This window comes from Simochromis diagramma, unplaced genomic scaffold (assembly GCF_900408965.1).
Source record: "Simochromis diagramma unplaced genomic scaffold, fSimDia1.1 OVJJ01000079.1, whole genome shotgun sequence".
In the NCBI taxonomy this organism is placed as follows: domain Eukaryota; kingdom Metazoa; phylum Chordata; class Actinopteri; order Cichliformes; family Cichlidae; genus Simochromis; species Simochromis diagramma.
The window spans coordinates 3490084-3506823 of record NW_024387075.1 but is presented as its reverse complement, the minus strand read 5'-3'; the positions used below and the strand labels follow the sequence as shown (position 1 = coordinate 3506823).

Sequence of the window (16740 nt, the reverse complement as noted above, 5' to 3'; positions counted from 1 at the left end):
GTGTTTGTGTACACAAAATTGATGGCATAATGACAACTATTGCCCGATCACTTAGGATTATGTGTGATTTATTTTAAACTTTTACATCTGTGAGTCTGGCTCCACTGCTCTGTATTCAGCACATCTTGTTCGCTGACTGATGGCTGTTAACCAAATTGTGGTGGTTATTTTTCATAGTTTATGGTGCAAACTGAGCAGTGTTTTGAGATAAAAATGATAGAGCCATGCTACGACTCTATGAGAAGAATTAAGTGCACATGTGTTCCCTAACACAGACCAGAAGGACATTGGCTGGAGTATATTTGAAAGGTGAACACATTCGCCATCAAGTGGTAAGCAGATCACATTACAGAGGAAGTGAGATGGAGCTGGCTGAAGGATGCGAGGCTCAATGGGCCAACAGTAAACAGAGGAAACTTTATTTTTAACGCTCAGTGTCATGGAAGAGAAGGTTATGCAAGACATGTGGTAAATATTTATCTGCCTCTCTGGGAAAACAGAGCACATAACAACTTCTATTTCTTTGAATTAATAGTCAAACTGTGATCTCGATTTTGGTGACTAGATGCGTGCTTCAACATGCTGGATTTTTTTATTTTTGAAGTGACAGTTTCACAATTAATTGCGATACTACCAAAAGTAGTAGTGTTTTCTTAGCCTCTCTTATGTTGAATAAAAAGTGTTCATCCACAAGACCGATGGCTCCATCAAGTGGCAAAAAACAAGGGGAGCTTATGACAACACAGCCATACAGATGGCCTTTAATTAACTTCAAAATTCAGCATACTGCTTATTACATTGATATTGCTCTAAAGCGTGTTTTATTGTGTAAATAAAACACGGATCACGTGTATGACATGTACAAATAAACCAACATTTCTATCAGTTTCCAAATGTTTAATGTAAAAGACAAAACAAAACAGGTTTTGGTGACACGGGTGAAAAGAAAATTATTATTTTGCTCATTTGTCCTTTTCCTTCTGCTCCTTCTCCTTTTTGTCTTTCTCAGCCTTCGCCTCTTCGGCCTCGTGGCGCTTGATGAGTTCCTCCACTTCTTTCTGTTTCAGCACTTTTATTTTCGTCTTCCCATCTTCCCGTGTCAGGGTGGCAATCTCCACTGAAACAGTCGGTGCGAAACAGGGTTTTATTTTCGTATACTGTTGGCAACAAGGCAGGACCCAATTTTGGTCCACTGATAGTAAATGGAAATAACAGTAAGAAAGCCCTTTTGCGCCTCACCTTTCTCTGCCGACAGCTTGCTGACATCCATTGTTTTGTTGAGGACTTTGACAGCCAAAGCCAGAGCAGAGGACAGAGTCATCTCTCCCTCTTTGTAGTCCTGCTTCAGCATGGATACGGCAGCCTGAAGCAAAAGAAGTGAACGTGTCAAACGCCACAAAAACAGTGTATTAAAAAAAATATGTGTATACATGTGTCACTTAGGCCTCTAGAATTTCACTAGAAAAAACACAAACATTTAGAATATCCATTACTATATGGGTTTAACCAAACCCAAGACAAAAAAAATAAAGAAATAAAATAAAAATCAAAGAAACTAAGGTAAATACAGGATTATCACGAGCTCCTGAGATTTAAGACTACAATCTGGTTTGCTTCCCACTACCTGGTGTATGTAATGAGATCATTTCACAGATTTTCATTATCAGAGTATTTTCGGGCTTACAGCGCTGTTGTTTCCAATGCAGGTTGCCTTCCAGCCTCCATAGTTGCCACTGGGGTCGCTTTGGTACAACTGGAAGCCGTAATGCTTATCCCAGCCCATGTAGAGGAGAGAAACACCAAATGGCCTCTTACCTGTCAAGACAAACCACACAGCTATTAGAAAATGATAAAATGCATCTTTTGTGTTTTAAGCAGAGAGGAGAGCTTCACAGATATCAGGTTTGACAAAAAAAAGTATAAAAGTCAGTGTTATGAAGAGACATTTAAAACTACAGATGTTCCTGGCAACAAATTTACTAGTCACTTAAATGACAGAAAAAAAAAAAAATCTCACTAGTCGACTAGTCTCGAATACAAAACACACTGAGAAAACACTGAAAACTGCATGCACGTTAATGGACGTAGATAAATATTTGGTGTATTTTAGTAGCTAGAAGAAACTTAATCACGTTTCTTGTTAATCAAATCATGTTTTAAATGTTGCTGTTATGTGTGTCACTTTGTATCATGGATGTATAACACTGCAAAAACACAAAGTGTCAGATTAGTTTGAAGAATCTTGCTAAGCTTAGCAGTGCTAGCAGCAACAGCAACATGCTAGCCTCCACACCTTGCTGTGGATTGTGGTTACACCTGGCTTTGGTTGCTGTTTCCATACACAGCTGACATACACCTGCTAATTCTTTCTAAAATCAAAGTACTGCAGCATTACACGGGTTAGCATGGCTGTCCTCTTTTTACTCCCACCTCTTTCCCATTCAAAACTTCCCTTCATAGACAGACAGAGCGAGGGTGGTGCAGCTGTCTTTCAGGGGCTATAGCCATGGTTAGCAGTTGCTGGCACAGTAATGACTTTGAACCGGCAACTACAGTTGTACAATAATAAAATAAGAATATTATGTTTAACCGGCAGCATGGTGGTTAGCACTGCTGCCGCACAGCAAGAAGGTCCTGAGTTCAACTCCACCATTAAACTGGGGTCTTTCTGTATGGAGTTTGCATGTTCTCCCCATGTTTGCGTGGGTTCCCTCCAGGTACTCCGGCTTCCTCCCACAATCCAAAGACATGCACTTATTGGGGATAGGTTAACTGATTAATCTAAATTGCCCATAGTTGTGAATGTGAGTGCGAATGATTTTCTGTTTCTGTGTGTTAGCCCGCCTCTTGCCCTATGACAGCTGGGATAGGCTCCAGCGCCCCCCGCAACCCTGAAAAGGATAAGCGGATGAATGGATGTTTAACTAACTAGTGTTTCTGGTGTTAAAGAGCAAGGGCAGCAGTGTTTAAATGTCTAGTTGACCAGTCAAGCACATCCCCATTTAAAACACTTTAAAAGTAAGGACTGACAATAAGTTGAGGAGATTTGCCATGGTGAGCAATGTAAAAGGCTGTGAGCATTAAAACAGACAGTGCATCTTACCTCCAAACTGTGTGTAAGCTTGCTTAATGTCACACAGAGCTGTGACCAGCTGCTCACAGGGTATTGGCTCCTGGTACTGCAATAAATACCTAAGAAGAATTCAAACTGGTTAGTGGTTGGTGTAAATGAGAGAAATGGTTAGAAACTACAGACACATGTTTAAGGCTGTAATCTCAAACTTCAGATCACCAACTATTTAACACATTTTGTGATAAAATAACTCAAGTAATAAGATTCATTTTGAAAGTGCACCAGTCTACACATATTTAGGCTTTTCTTTATTTATGGCTATGAAAACAACTGCTGGTGGTGGTTATATCAGCCTGCATTCACCATCATCCCTTTGTTTCTAATTACAGCCATAAATGTGTCTCCTTCTGAAACTCACCTCTGTGCAATTAGCCGCAGCTCATTTGTCAGTACATTAGCATCTGATGTGATCCCAGCAACGCTGCAGGCCATGTCTCTGAAAATGTGACCACAAACGCAATGTTAACCAAAAAACAAAATGAATGACTACATTTTGAAGGTAAGAATCTAGTGAAGCTCACTTACTCATTGAGTTTGTAGATCTTCTCAGAGAAGAAAACCTCATCAAGCAGTTTGTGGATGTTGCGTCTCTCTGCTGCCAACAGCACCCCGTCATTTGCTAGGATACCCAGACACGTTCCAGCATGACCGATTGCTTCCATTGCGTACTCCACCTGATACAGGCGTCCTGTAAATTACAGTCGGGTTTTTAGGTGAACAATACTGAAAAAACAAACCCCTTTAAGACCAGTTTTTGGAAAACAGTGGCTATATAAAATACTAAAGACAAATACTTTTACAACAGTTTCACCATGGATAAGAGCTCACAGGTAGCCCCTGAAGTAAAATACTAAACTCAAATTATTCATGCGTTGACCCAGAGTGTTTATTTCTAGGGGGTTGTACTAGGCTCATTAAACCACATGTTCCTGCTTTAAGTACTAGTCATGAGTTGGTGTATTTGGATAGTTTGTATTTGTTTTGAAGTTCATAGAGGGATAAAAATAACAAAAACTCATAAGATTGTAATATTGTAATAATGTAATAATAGAATGATAGTATTGGGCCTCTTGTGTTGGATTATTTTGACCAGTATTTGGTTACAAAGTCTTAGATAAGAAATAAAACATACCCTCTGGAGAAAATATGGTTGTCCGGGAATCATATCTGCGAGACTAAAAAAATAACAACAACACAAAATGAATGCCTATACTAGTTTAACAAATAAACAAACAAACAACATTTTGAGATTTTTAAAAAGTATAACAGCTACGTACCATTTTCTCAAGTCGCTGGCAATATCCTGGAAAAGGTAAAAAGAGCAGCAGTTACAGACAGGCGTAAGCTGCAGAAGACAAGACCCACACAACGATGCCTTTTTAAAATTGACACAAGACGTATCTGAATTCAGGGATAAAGAAAGTGAACATATATTTAGCTACAGTCAGAAACCAAAATAGGTGCTAAAAGTTTCTGAGGCTGGTTTACAAAAACAACGCGTGCTTTAATAAGCCCGTGGCAGCTAGTCGGCTAACTGGTGCAGCAGAATGAATCTGCAATATCTCAGCATGCTAGCTAGCATGCTAACGAGCTAGTTCATAACAAACGAAGTCGCCAAGCTGCTCCACGACAAAAGGAAGTAAAGATGTAAAATTATGCTAGAATAACAAGTACTGTAGTGACTATATAGTAATTGTGTATTATTTACCTCGGATGAACGAGTCTAAGTTGGCGTACTTCTGCCCAGGATGAGAGGTCCACTACTTTCAGTTTGGCGTTTCCTCACAAACACCGGCGTACCGCGTCAGTGAAGTAGCCGCTCAGCAGCGCCACCCCTCAGTGGGAGGACCGATCAGTCTGTAACACAGTGCACAGCTCACTGACTGCTGGTTAGTGATGTACTTGAACACCCCCTAATGGCACTTTTAAAAATGACAACTTTACTGAAGCAAAAGTACATCCTCCTCCTTCTTTCATCTGCTCCCTCTACGGGTAGACACAGCGGATAAACTGCCTCCTCTGTCACACCAACCCTTTGTGTTCTGTTTTCAGTTATACTTTTTTTCCCCTTTTCTTTCTTTCTTTCTTTCTTTCTTTCTTTCTTTCTTTCTTTAGATTGTAAATATTTGCTTTTATTAATTTGGTAAAATCAATGGAACACCAAGATTATAATATCCTTGGGAACATATTTTATACCATGGATGGTCAATAAATTAAACCAAGTCGCGTTCACTATAATAAACGCTACTTAAACTAATATCAGAAACTGGGCCCTGATAAAGTATATATTCAAAACAGAATTCGGGTAAGTTGCCTTTTCTTGCCTCTTGAACTTGCTGAAATACATTTACTACTCCAGCCCTGGTGGTGCGCGACAGTAACGAGACAGCTGAGATATCCGGAAGCGTAAAGTAAAAGAAAGCGAAGAAGACACTTTGCATGTGATTGGCTGTTTGAACAGCATGGCGTTTGAATGGGAGCAGGAAGATCTCGGAGAGTTAGCCGACTAGCTTGGAAGTTAGCCAACTCCGTGTTTTCTTGTCTTTCACCCACGCTAGCTTTAGTTACACATTCCCAGTCGTTTGTTGACGCGATGTTTCATGCTCGACTTACACTAAGCAGATGACTCAGAAATAAACATATGTCCGAATAGGTAAGTAGTCACGAAGCTAGTTAACGTTCAACCAATGCTAACATCGTTTACTCCGGGGCTAGCGCGGCTTAAGCTAAAATATGTTAGCTAACAACGCTAAACCAGTAGGTGGCAACTGGCACGTTTTGTGAAGCTCTTGGTTTGCTCAGTGTGTTAGTTGCTATATTAGGTTTACGTGTTGTTTTCAGCTGAAACACTGGCGCTTCAGTTGACTCCACGTTTACTCGGGAACGCGGTGTCCTCTGATACCGGGGTCAGCTACATTCTGCTATAATGTGTACATATATAATCAGACATTTGTAAGAGCATGGTAGTACAGTTTTTACGTAAGACACTTATTTCTTTAGAAACAGCCTTTTAGCTTTGATTTGCTAGTGTCAGCATGACCCTTGAACTCATTCGTAGATAACTGGATGTAAGTTAAACATTACTGCTCAAGGAGAAGTAACAACCAGTTTTGTATTAAAGGCATTTCGTAATATATTTAGGTAATATTAGGAATGGCAAAATGGTACAAGATCACCTAAATTGGAGAGGTTATTATTGCATCCAGGAGGATTTTCATGAAGTTTCTGCACTTGCCCTTCATCTCCAGAATACAGTGTCTAAAAGAGTTTCAGAACACAAAATGTTTGCCAGTTTTTCAGTTTGAATATAAAAACCCCCCCACACAGTTTCTTTTAGCTGCCACTTTAAAGACAGTTCTGTTTTCTTTCTTTCTTTTTTTCTCCGTGTGTTAGACAAGAATCCGTCTGATGAGGGGGCACCTACAGCTGTCAGGATGCAGCAGAAAAGGAACATCCAGATCATCGAATGGGAGGACCTCGACAAAAAGAAGTTCTACTCCTTCGGGTTGTTCATGACTATGACAATCCGGGCCACAGTCTACCCGGCCACTCTGATCCGGACTCGACTACAAGTGCAGAAGGGCAAGTCACTCTATGGCGGCACCTTCGATGCCTTCTTCAAGATCCTGCGGGTGGAGGGCGTACGAGGCCTGTATCGTGGCTTCATGGTCAACACCTTCACCCTCATCTCAGGCCAAGCGTACATAACCACCTATGAGCTGGTGAGGAAGTACGTTTCGCAGTATTCAGAGGACAACACCGTCAAGTCACTGGTGGCGGGGGGCTCGGCCTCCCTGGTCGCTCAGAGCATCACTGTTCCCATTGACGTCATATCTCAGCAGCTGATGATGCAGGGCCAAGGGCAGCACCTCACACGCTTTCGGCTTGACTCAAACACTGAGACTGGAAAGCCAAAGAAAGTGTTTGGCCAAACCAGGAACATTATTGCTCAGATTTTTGCTGCTGATGGGTTTAGGGGTTTCTACAGGGGATATGTGGCTTCTTTACTCACCTATATACCGAACAGTGCTGTGTGGTGGCCTTTCTATCACTTTTATGCTGGTAAGTGGAAGCTATAGTGCAGTTTCTTGACTTTGAGGCTGTAAGCCTGTCTTATCTTTTGTGTTTTCATTATTTTAGTAAATTTGTAGTGTGAATGAATGCTTCATGGCCTCAACATGTGATTAATATCATATCTGCATGTGTAATGTTCTGCAGAGCAACTCTCTAAACTGGCTCCCAGCGACTGTCCTCATCTGATCTTACAAGCCATGGCTGGACCACTAGCTGCTGCTACTGCCTCTACTGTCACCAATCCAATGGATGTGGTCAGAGCCCGAGTCCAGGTAAGCTATTATGTTTCTCACCAATTACAATTGTTGGAAGTATAGACTGTATATAAAGGAAAACTGCTTCCTGTCGAATGGCCAACAGGTGGTGGCACCTTTGGTTGCAAAAAGAAGTCTGTGTGAAAATGACCCTTCCTATTCTTTATCACCAGCAGGATTGCCTGTGCTTCCAGCTTTGCATATCCATTTTTAAATGCTGGTAGAAATGCAACCAAATAAGTTAGAGCATTATTTTTTTTGCATATAAAATTCCAGGAGTTGTGCTTATATCGTGCCTTCAGCATGTCTCAGACCGCTGTTTCCTTCTGCTAATGTCAATCACGTGAAAAGCATGTGCAACAACAAAAACATAATGCAGATGCAGGTGTTTTATCAATATGATCAGCTGTTCACAGCGCTTCCTGTGTCGCAATATATATCACCACGTTTTCATCATAAATTGTTAAATGTTTTCATGAGCGCCACTAGCTGCGAAAACAAAAAGATGTAATTCCTCCCCCCCTTTTTTCCCTCTCCAAGGCTTATCACAGCTTCACTTGTGTTATTAAAAAGTCATGTTTGACTTTTGTGCCTTAGAAGTTTGAATGCACTTTTGGAAATGGTCTATGTTGATGTGCATGCATACGTTTTGCATATTGGCCACAATATACATTTATTTTCATTTTTGCTGCAGGTTATAGCAAGAGTACCTCAAAAATGAAGTTATGAATGAATGAATAAAATTTGTGATTTGAAAGGATTTTATGCAACATTTTTTCATTTCATTTCAATTTTGGGGATACATTATGACTTATCTGTTTATGTAGAATAATGTGTTTAAAAAAACATTTTAAGCTTTTTGGTGGTCTGTTGCACTTTTAAGCAATTTATTTAGTCAGTCTGGACTTATTGCAAACATATGATTAAAATTTAGGATATAGAAGTTATATTTATGTATAGCAAGTTGAATGTGTTGCAAAAAATGGCACTAAAGTCAAAGTTAGCTTTATCTTCAAAAACCGTATGTACAGATTATACACAGGAATTTTAAATTGCAGCGCTCCCACGGCCCTCAGTGTTACACTAAACAAACATAAACATTTTATATACACAACAGAGTCCAACACAATCCACTTGTTTGAAGTCAAGAGTTCATGTGCATAAGTCAACTGCACATTTCTATGTGAAGCTTGCATGTTCCCTCTGTGCTTATGTGGCCTTCTTGCCCACATGGCTGCCTTGCCACAGTCCAAAAACACCCATGCTAGCATAAATAGTAGTTATAAATTGGCTGTAAGTGTAAATGTGAAGAGTTGTCTGGATGTGTGTGTTACAGTTGAATCCTTGTAGAGTCTGTGATGTAACGTACACATGTGGCCGAGGCTGTTACCAGCATTCATACCTGCGGGTGTTAACCACCTTGTAATTATATCCAGGTGTCTTATATGCGATGGCAGCCTTAATAGAAACAAATCTATAAAGTCATTATAAATAATGCTGTGATTATTAGTCTCTATACTGAGGTGGTGATGGTTCTCTCACCGATAAACTGAAGAACTGCAGAGGAAATGTAGCCAGAAATGCACAGGAGGGATCGAAAGTACAGAAAAGGCCGATTACACTGGTTGCTCCATCGATGTGACGTGTAGTTACATTTCCAGAGAGGTGCATGTCATGTCGGGTTATGCCATGGTGATAGTGTAGAGTTTCAGAGGTGTTTGTGGTTATGACATACCTACAGTGATGTTTCAATGCAGAAGTCAAAATCAGCTATTAGCCCAGTGACAAATTGGCAACCTGTCCGAGGCGTCGTCCCCCTCCACCACCCTTTAATGGATGGTCTCATTTGAGTCAAACATGATCAGGAAATGTCATTTATTTATTTATTTATTTATTTATTTTTGGATCAATGCTATTCTTCTTTAAGTTCTCTCTAAACCATAGATGATCTGGTAGCCCTTACTTCAAGACCAGGGCCCTATTTCAGGAAGCCGGTTTAGTGCAAACTCTGAGTAAGTATACCCTGAGTTAACGAAAACTCTGGGTTTTCGGTTTCACAAAGCGAGTTTAGATTAATTCTGAGTGAGTTACTATGATGACACACTCCGTGAAGCTAACCTGCCCCCTAGCAGGTTTACTTCAACTAACCCTGACTTTCTCCGCCTCTTTGTCAGAAACCTGACTGTAGGAAGTGTCAGACATGGCGTGCTCCTTCCTTGAAGAGCCAGTAGATGTTGAAGCCCAAATTCTCCGCAGAGCTCTCCGCCGGGAGAGAGTGATTAGAGCGCGTTCGGACATTTTATCATTTCCTGATGATTTTCTGTGTGAACGTTACCGTTTTTCAGCACAATCTATAATTTATTTGAATAACATCCTCAGGCCTAATATTGCTCATGTGACACATCGCGGACATCCTCTCAGTTCATTACATATTATTTGTATTGCACTTCGGTTTTTTGCAAACGGGAGCTTTCTGTATAATATTGGTGACGCTGAGCACGTTTCCAAGGCTACCGTCTGTCGGGCAGTCAGGAATGTTACAGTTGCACTGAAACATCTCCTGTACTCGTTTGTGGTGTTCCCCGGTCATAGACCCACAAGATTTATCAAAGAGGGATTCCACAAAATTGCAGGTATCAGGATGAACGAAACTTAATTCATGATGTGGTGATATTTGAACTACTACTTAAATTTTACATTTATTCTCACGGTTCCCAGGCGTGATTGGCTGTATAGATGGCACTCACATTCCAATCATTGCTCCTTCAGTAAATGAAGGAGACTATGTGAACAGGAAGTCTTTCCACAGCATTAATGTGCAGGTACATAGTTCCCTGTAGCATTTCAAACTAACAAATTATTTCATTATAGTAATGGATGCTAATTTGTGTTCTCTGCACTGTGAAGATCATATGTGATGCTGCCAACATTATCACAAATGTGGAAGCCAACTGCTCAGCCTCTGTGAGTGGTGGTGGTGGAGGACCCCCACCTGTTTTTCGGGCCTCCGCTTTTTTTCTGTTGGCTATAACGGGTCACATTTGAGCATACAGAGTAAGCAAATATGTACTTGTAATGTGCTCAGATAATTTCAATAAGTGCTTACAGAGGGGAAATTAATGTAGCCTCTAACTGCAATTGATTTACATCAGACAAACAGACCAAGCACTATGGCTCATAATACAATTACACCTTACCTGTTTGGACTATATTTTTATATTTCATTTTTACTTGCTGCCAGGAACGTTTGGGGCCTGTTGGGTTGCACCTGCGCTCACATCACGTCACAAAATAAAATGTATAAAATAAAAAATAAAATAAAATATAATAAAATAACGTGTTACATGGGTGGAAATCCCTAGATCAATGTTTAAATTAACACTCACGCATTGACTCTGTCGGCTTTGTTTTGCCATGCATGTTCCCTTTCTTTTGCAGCTGAGGCTGTGTTACTTTTTTTCCGCAAAATTTGCATGTTATCGGCATATGCTGCCATCAGAATTTCAGCCTCAAGCGCTGTAAGATACATTGACCGCGCCTTCTTTCCCTCCGTCTCCACGGTGACTCGCTTAATCTGTGCTCCACTAATCAGGGCTTTATGTATCCTCGTGCACGCGCTTAACTTGGGGTTAAAGCAACTCCGCGTTGACTGAACTAATTGTTATCAGCCTTTCTGAAACCGAATATTCCGAGTTGGACAGTTCGGGGTTACTCAACCCTGAGTATCGTTTTTCACTCTGAGTTTTCTAAACCGGCTTCCTGAAATAGGGCCCAGGTCCAGCTTGTAAAACAAACAAACAAACAAACAAACAAACAAAAAAACATGACCAAAGAGTAAAACTTTATTTTGACAATGACTCACAATTTTTTTTTTTTTTTTTTTTTTTTTTTTTTTTGAACTAACTCGCAGTTTCTCCCTTAAAGCATAAATATTACATTACTAAACGAAAATAAGGAAATGTTTGCCTTGACTGACTAGATTAAACACATTACTCAGCCCTACTCTTAGCTGTGATGTTTGTGTGGTTCTAAATGGTAATGGGATTTGTATGTGTTTAGGTTGAAGGGAGGAACTCCATCATTGAGACGTTCAGGGAGCTGATCAAAGAGGAGGGCTTCTGGGGATTGACCAAAGGACTGTCTGCACGCATCATTTCATCCACACCCACCGCCATCGTCATGGTGGTTGGCTATGAGACACTAAAGAAACTGAGTTTGCGACCAGAGCTGGTGGATTCAAGACACTGGTAGAAGATATCTGGAGAGACAATATAAGGACCAGTTTATTGTGCCACTTGTAGCCCTCAACCCTAATTTAGACTTTGTGTGTAAGTACTGAGTGAAAAAGGATTTGCTTTAATTGCATTTAACAGCCCTGGGGTCAAAATGGAGTAATTTAAATACACACTATGAATTCTAATCTTCAAACTTCAAACCAACTTCAAACAAACAAACAAACCAGTAACCTTAACATGAATTACCTGGTTATTAAGAATATTAACCAGGTTTACAGTTTTTATGTGTTGCCGATTAACAGAACCTGCTGCTGTTTGGTATGAATTAAAGGGGTGATGCCATTTTGTTTCAGTAATGGCGAGGGCATGGAAGATAATGCAGCCTAATGGGACTTACTTTATATATTTACTTTATATATTTGATCCTCATGTGTTGGCATTTTGATGATTGAAAGTCTTGTTTGAGGACCTTTGCTGTGGAGAGTTGATTGCTGACAGTTATTATGTTTGATCATTTGTGAGAGTAACCAGATGGTTACTGTAGTAACCTGTGTTTGTGCTCTTCTAAAAAAAGCCAAGAAGTGTTTTGATGATGGTTTGGATGAAGTTCATTTAACTGGCGATGACGCATTCACATCAGCAGTAAATAAATCTTTCCCAAGTGTTTGTGTCCTTATGTTCACCAGACTGGCTTTTATCTCCGTTTGAAGTTCCTTTTTCTTGGCCTATTTTTTTGTTGTTGTTGTTTTTTTTAAAACCTGCCTTTTTAATGCGAATGCTTTTTAAAGCTGTGTGCATCAGCCAGGTTGCATTCAAACATTTCATTTTAGAATCTACAATGTGACAGATTTTTATTTTGATTCAAAGTCATCATGCAATTGACACGATCCAAAACATGGTGCATATACCGTATAATGTTTTATTTACACTTTTTACTGACTTTACTGAGGGGTTTTATTAGCAGTGTCGAAAATATCACTGTGATCAAGCTGGTTAGTAAAAGGCTCATTTAGTGTTTTGTTATCTAACAGGAAGGCGACTACAAGTGAAATCTTTCCATTATGCTCAGGGCTGTGACTCTAACCTGGTTGTGAACTAACTGCTGTTTCGCTATTGTGACAGTATATGTGCAATAATGTGAATGCTTTGTCCATTTCAGCACAATGTATTTGTATGTTTCCTCTAAGCTGTGTGAATTTTAAAAAGACCTAAATTATTATTATTTTTTCAGGTTTATTTTCTTTTGGGGAATATGGTGACTAACATTTGCTTAAGAGGAGTAACTTTGGGCTCACATAGGTGTTTTTAGTTGCACTTTATGGAAGGTAGTCAATTACAAAACAAAACATTTATTTTAAATAATCTGAAATGGTCAGATTGTAGAAAGGATTCTAAGACAGGAGAAGGTAACGTGTCTAAACGTTTAGGTGGAGCCATAACTGTCCATGTGTTAAGTTACGCGTACGTCTGCTGTGTTGGAATAACTCACGGGATCCCAGTTGGACTTTGGAATGAACTAAAACTAAGACTCCATATGGATGAGCTGGGAATTAATGCAAAATGGTTTTTTTTAAGATTAATACTTTTTTCCCCATTTTCATTTATGCAGCCTCGAGTGACTAATGAAAGTGATATATTTTTGTCTTTTACTGTAAATCGAAACCTGATTATGTCACGCAGAATACACCTGGGTTCATATCATGTGTCAGTGTGTCTTCAGGTATTTGTTCAATAAAACATAAGAGCTATAAAAAGGAGTCTGTCAGTTATTATAGTTTTTTCTTTTTTGGGGGGGGGGGGTGTTGTTTCTACTTGAATCTTTGACTTTGCTTTTAATCCAGTAGTTTCCATATTGGGTTTTCTTGTTTCCGTTCAGTTTTTATTTATTTCCAGTTTAATTTTTGATTAGTTTCAGTGTTGGCTTTAGTGTTATTGTTTTTATCTTAGTTATTCAAGGAAATAATCTCACTGAGATTAAAATCTTTTTAATTATTATTGTATTGAGGGTGCATGTCAATATTGTGCATTCCTGTGTATGGTCCTCGGGGAGTTCAACGTGCAGATAAGAGGGTCTGATGGGACAATGTGTTTCCTTGATGTTCACCTAACCGTAAGGCATCCATAGATCTTATCCAAGGTGACGCTCTGGCACCAAAGGTCATATCTCATTATGTTAGTTAGATAATGAGATGAAAGGATCTACTTTGCAAAGTCCACTGGGTTTAAATGGTGTTATTCCCAATAGAATAGCTTTGCAAATATTTTAGTGTGAAGACTGGAATCCTTGTTATCATAATAATAAAAGTGCTAGTGTACAGTCACACGTTCTCAGTTCTTCAGAAAGGTCACTGGAGACCTACATGAGTGAAAAACCCTGACTCTTTAAGATCAGATTAAACAGATTGCAGCACCAACGCAACTGACACGTACGTTAAAAAGCTCAATTTGCATGAGCTGGACAACAGATGGCAAAAGGCAATGCTCTTACAGCGTACACTCTTCCCTCTGAGCCTGTCACACATCCTCCAACTGTCTCTCTATGCCAAACAAAACGTTCACTTTCCCTTTGAAAATAAAGCCACCCAGAGACCAACGGACAAATCTACTGATGAATGAAACAAACAAGGAGGCCGAGTGAAGACGGCAGAGGCCTCCTTTGAGCTGACACTTCCTGGTGGGATGACAGAGTGCTCCCTGTTCTGAGCTATACATTAATTATCAAGCCATGTCTGGGAGGCATTTTGTCAAAAAGATTGATGAGGGGCCGTCAGACGGAGAACAAATCTGACTTGGCCGAGGTTAAAGGGAGGGCCCCTCATTCTCATGGGATGTATTGGTGGAAGCTGTGTGAGGGTGTGTGGTGCACTGAAAGCATCCACATGAGCGTGGTATTGAAAAGACGATTACACAAGAAAGTTGTTTGATATGTGAAAAGAGGGCAAATAGTGACCACAAAGGAGTTTTATTACATAAGTCTGTCTCATCTTCAGCAAAAGTGATGAGATGATGATGTGTTCATTGTGTGGATGAAAATTTCATCTTTAGAAGACTGCTGTAATTTTTTCTCCTCTCCACCTTATACTGTAAAGTGATTCCTTTGCAGCCTAACAAAACAAAAGGGAGACATGAGATGGGGGTCCTAATTCAATCAGTCCTCATTTCAAGCAAAAATAAAGGTCATGCAACGGATTGTGACGCACTGCTTCTGCAAGGGAACTCCACATAGGTGTTAAAATTTGGGAAATGTCTTCATATGGACAGCTTTTATTGTCTTGTAACAAATCCAGAAAACAACTTATAACGCACCACGTTCACCTCTGTAGAGGTGGAAACCCCTCCAACTACTCAAAAACTAACCAAAAACATGATTTCTGCTACTTCAAACACATCCTTTAAAATCGGATTTGCTATTCAGTACATGATAGCGCTCTTTGTTTAATCAGCTCTGAGAAATTTAGCGAAAAAGATTTGAATTTATTTCCACTGCAGATGAGATGAGACCTGAAAACCTTGAAACTAAACAGCAGTTTGAGGTCATGAAAAGAATTCTCTAATCAGAACAAACCATCAGAGATATGTGTGTGTGTGTGTGTGTGTGTAGGTGTATAAATGTGTCTGTTGAGGGGGAGGCAGAGGTCGAGGGGGTTTGGTCTGCCATGAGGGATCATTACACATAGGGAGGAGAAAGGGAGGGAGCACAGGGACAGACGGAGGGAAGCGGAGAGAGAAAGCCTGAAGAAAGGCAGCAGAGGAGACAGAAGAAAGGAGGCGTTCGGCTGACACACAATCAAAACCGCACAAAATGCAGAATTTCACAGGCACCTGGAAAATGAAAAGCAGCGAGAACTTCGACGAGCTTCTCAAAGCTTTGGGTGAGGACAAATGACTCTTTCTTACCTTAAGGTGTGAGTTTATTCAAAGGTTTTTTTCAAACATAACTGAAAATGCAGTATTCTAGTTAGTGGGTTATTATCTTTTATTACCCCAATTAAATTGAAATGCATTACTTTGAAATAAAGGCAAGTTCAGTGAAATTGTGGTTTATAAATGTAAAAAAACCAAAAAGCTACAACAAAAGGCTGTTTAAATTGATACAAATATAAGTCATTTGCTAATCCACATATGCCTAATTTTAGTCTGGTACTTGCTGTTTATTTTTTTAATAGGAAAATATAGTGACAGGAGACAAATTTAACACTGGAACAAACACCGCACTTAAGCTCTAGTGGTGCACTTGAGTGGAAACAGACTGAAGAATTCTGTCATCTGACTGTTTGCACTTCAACAGATCTGGTTAATGGTTTTTCCACTAATTTGAAAGACAGAATCTATCACGTATTGCAGGACAGCTAAACAAATCAAATAAGCATTCCTCCATGTCATCACATTGGCACTGCACTCTCAAAATTGACAACATCTGGTGATAAAAATCTCAGTTGTACACGCTGAACGCTCCGATTATCAAATAATTAAACCATCAAGTTTAGACTCTAACATCTTCTCCTGACAGCTAAAAGGTGATGACTTTTCGTTTGACTGAGATAGATGGGACAGGCATCTTCTACCTTTACTTAGAAACATGAGCTCTGATATTTTTCTTACCATCTTTTTGGCCCTAGAGGGGAGCAGAAAAAATGTAAGGTGACAAGTCAACACCAGACAATAGAATATAGAGAAAGCAGTAAGAAGTAGATATCTGAAATGTATTCATTTAGTCGTCTACAGGCTCATTAACACACTTTAATGTATGTAAATATCAGTGGCATGGGGTGACTTCTAAACAAAGGCAAGCAGGGACAATAAAGCAGATATGCAAGGACAGAGATCACTTTGCTTTAATAGATGCTCTCCTTATGGAACACCACTGTTATGTGCTGTAGTTGTGCAGAGAGTGTAACCATGTTTTTATAGGTACAATCATACTACAGTTATGTTTTCTTTTTCGAAAAGAGGACAGCTGCGAACAAAACAATAAAATAAATAAAACCACTTGGTACCAAATAGAGTTTTAGACCGTCAGTGTCATGAGGGATTCTGTCAAACA

General features: G+C 39.7%; 3 protein-coding genes across 4 annotated transcripts in view; 2 read left to right on the top strand and 1 right to left on the bottom strand.

Annotated features, from left to right (window-relative positions):
* Positions 1-398: 398 nt before the first annotated feature.
* Positions 399-4961, bottom strand: psma4 (proteasome 20S subunit alpha 4). 2 transcript variants are annotated; one of them, XM_040045393.1, is made up of 9 exons: positions 4842-4961; positions 4411-4436; positions 4266-4308; positions 3659-3821; positions 3492-3569; positions 3104-3192; positions 1685-1815; positions 1240-1363; positions 399-1117 (listed from the first exon to the last, which is right to left on the bottom strand). In XM_040045393.1, the coding sequence occupies exons 2-9, from the start codon at positions 4411-4413 to the stop codon at positions 963-965; spliced, it is 786 nt and encodes a 261-aa protein (XP_039901327.1). In that variant the 5' UTR covers positions 4414-4436; positions 4842-4961; the 3' UTR covers positions 399-962. The 2 variants fall into 2 exon arrangements, with proteins under 2 accessions (XP_039901327.1, XP_039901328.1); XM_040045394.1 differs by having other exon boundaries at positions 4411-4478; positions 4842-4933.
* A 603-nt stretch (positions 4962-5564) lies between these two features.
* Positions 5565-12372, top strand: LOC120742215 (solute carrier family 25 member 44-like). The gene is made up of 4 exons (XM_040045391.1): positions 5565-5786; positions 6527-7195; positions 7352-7479; positions 11521-12372. Exons 2-4 carry the CDS (start codon positions 6568-6570, stop codon positions 11710-11712), a joined length of 948 nt encoding a protein of 315 aa, XP_039901325.1. The 5' UTR covers positions 5565-5786; positions 6527-6567; the 3' UTR covers positions 11713-12372.
* A 3026-nt stretch (positions 12373-15398) lies between these two features.
* Positions 15399-16740, top strand: part of LOC120742216 (cellular retinoic acid-binding protein 1) — an 8883-nt gene continuing 7541 nt past the window's right edge. The window contains exon 1 of the mRNA XM_040045392.1: positions 15399-15568. Within this exon, the coding sequence (XP_039901326.1) occupies positions 15499-15568 (70 nt within the window). The 5' untranslated portion in view covers positions 15399-15498. The remainder of the gene's footprint in view (positions 15569-16740) is intronic.

Coding starts and splice junctions, on each gene's coding strand:
- psma4 (XM_040045393.1), bottom strand. Junction 3,570..3,658: donor AAGATCTACAAACTCAATGA/GTAAGTGAGCTT, acceptor TCACATTTTCAG/AGACATGGCCTGCAGCGTTG. Junction 1,816..3,103: donor AGCTTACACACAGTTTGGAG/GTAAGATGCACT, acceptor TTGTCTTGACAG/GTAAGAGGCCATTTGGTGTT.
- LOC120742215 (XM_040045391.1), top strand. CDS start 6,568: ATGCAGCAGAAAAGGAACATCCAGATCATCGAATGGGAGGACCTCGAC. Junction 7,196..7,351: donor TTTCTATCACTTTTATGCTG/GTAAGTGGAAGC, acceptor AATGTTCTGCAG/AGCAACTCTCTAAACTGGCT. Junction 7,480..11,520: donor TGGTCAGAGCCCGAGTCCAG/GTAAGCTATTAT, acceptor GTATGTGTTTAG/GTTGAAGGGAGGAACTCCAT.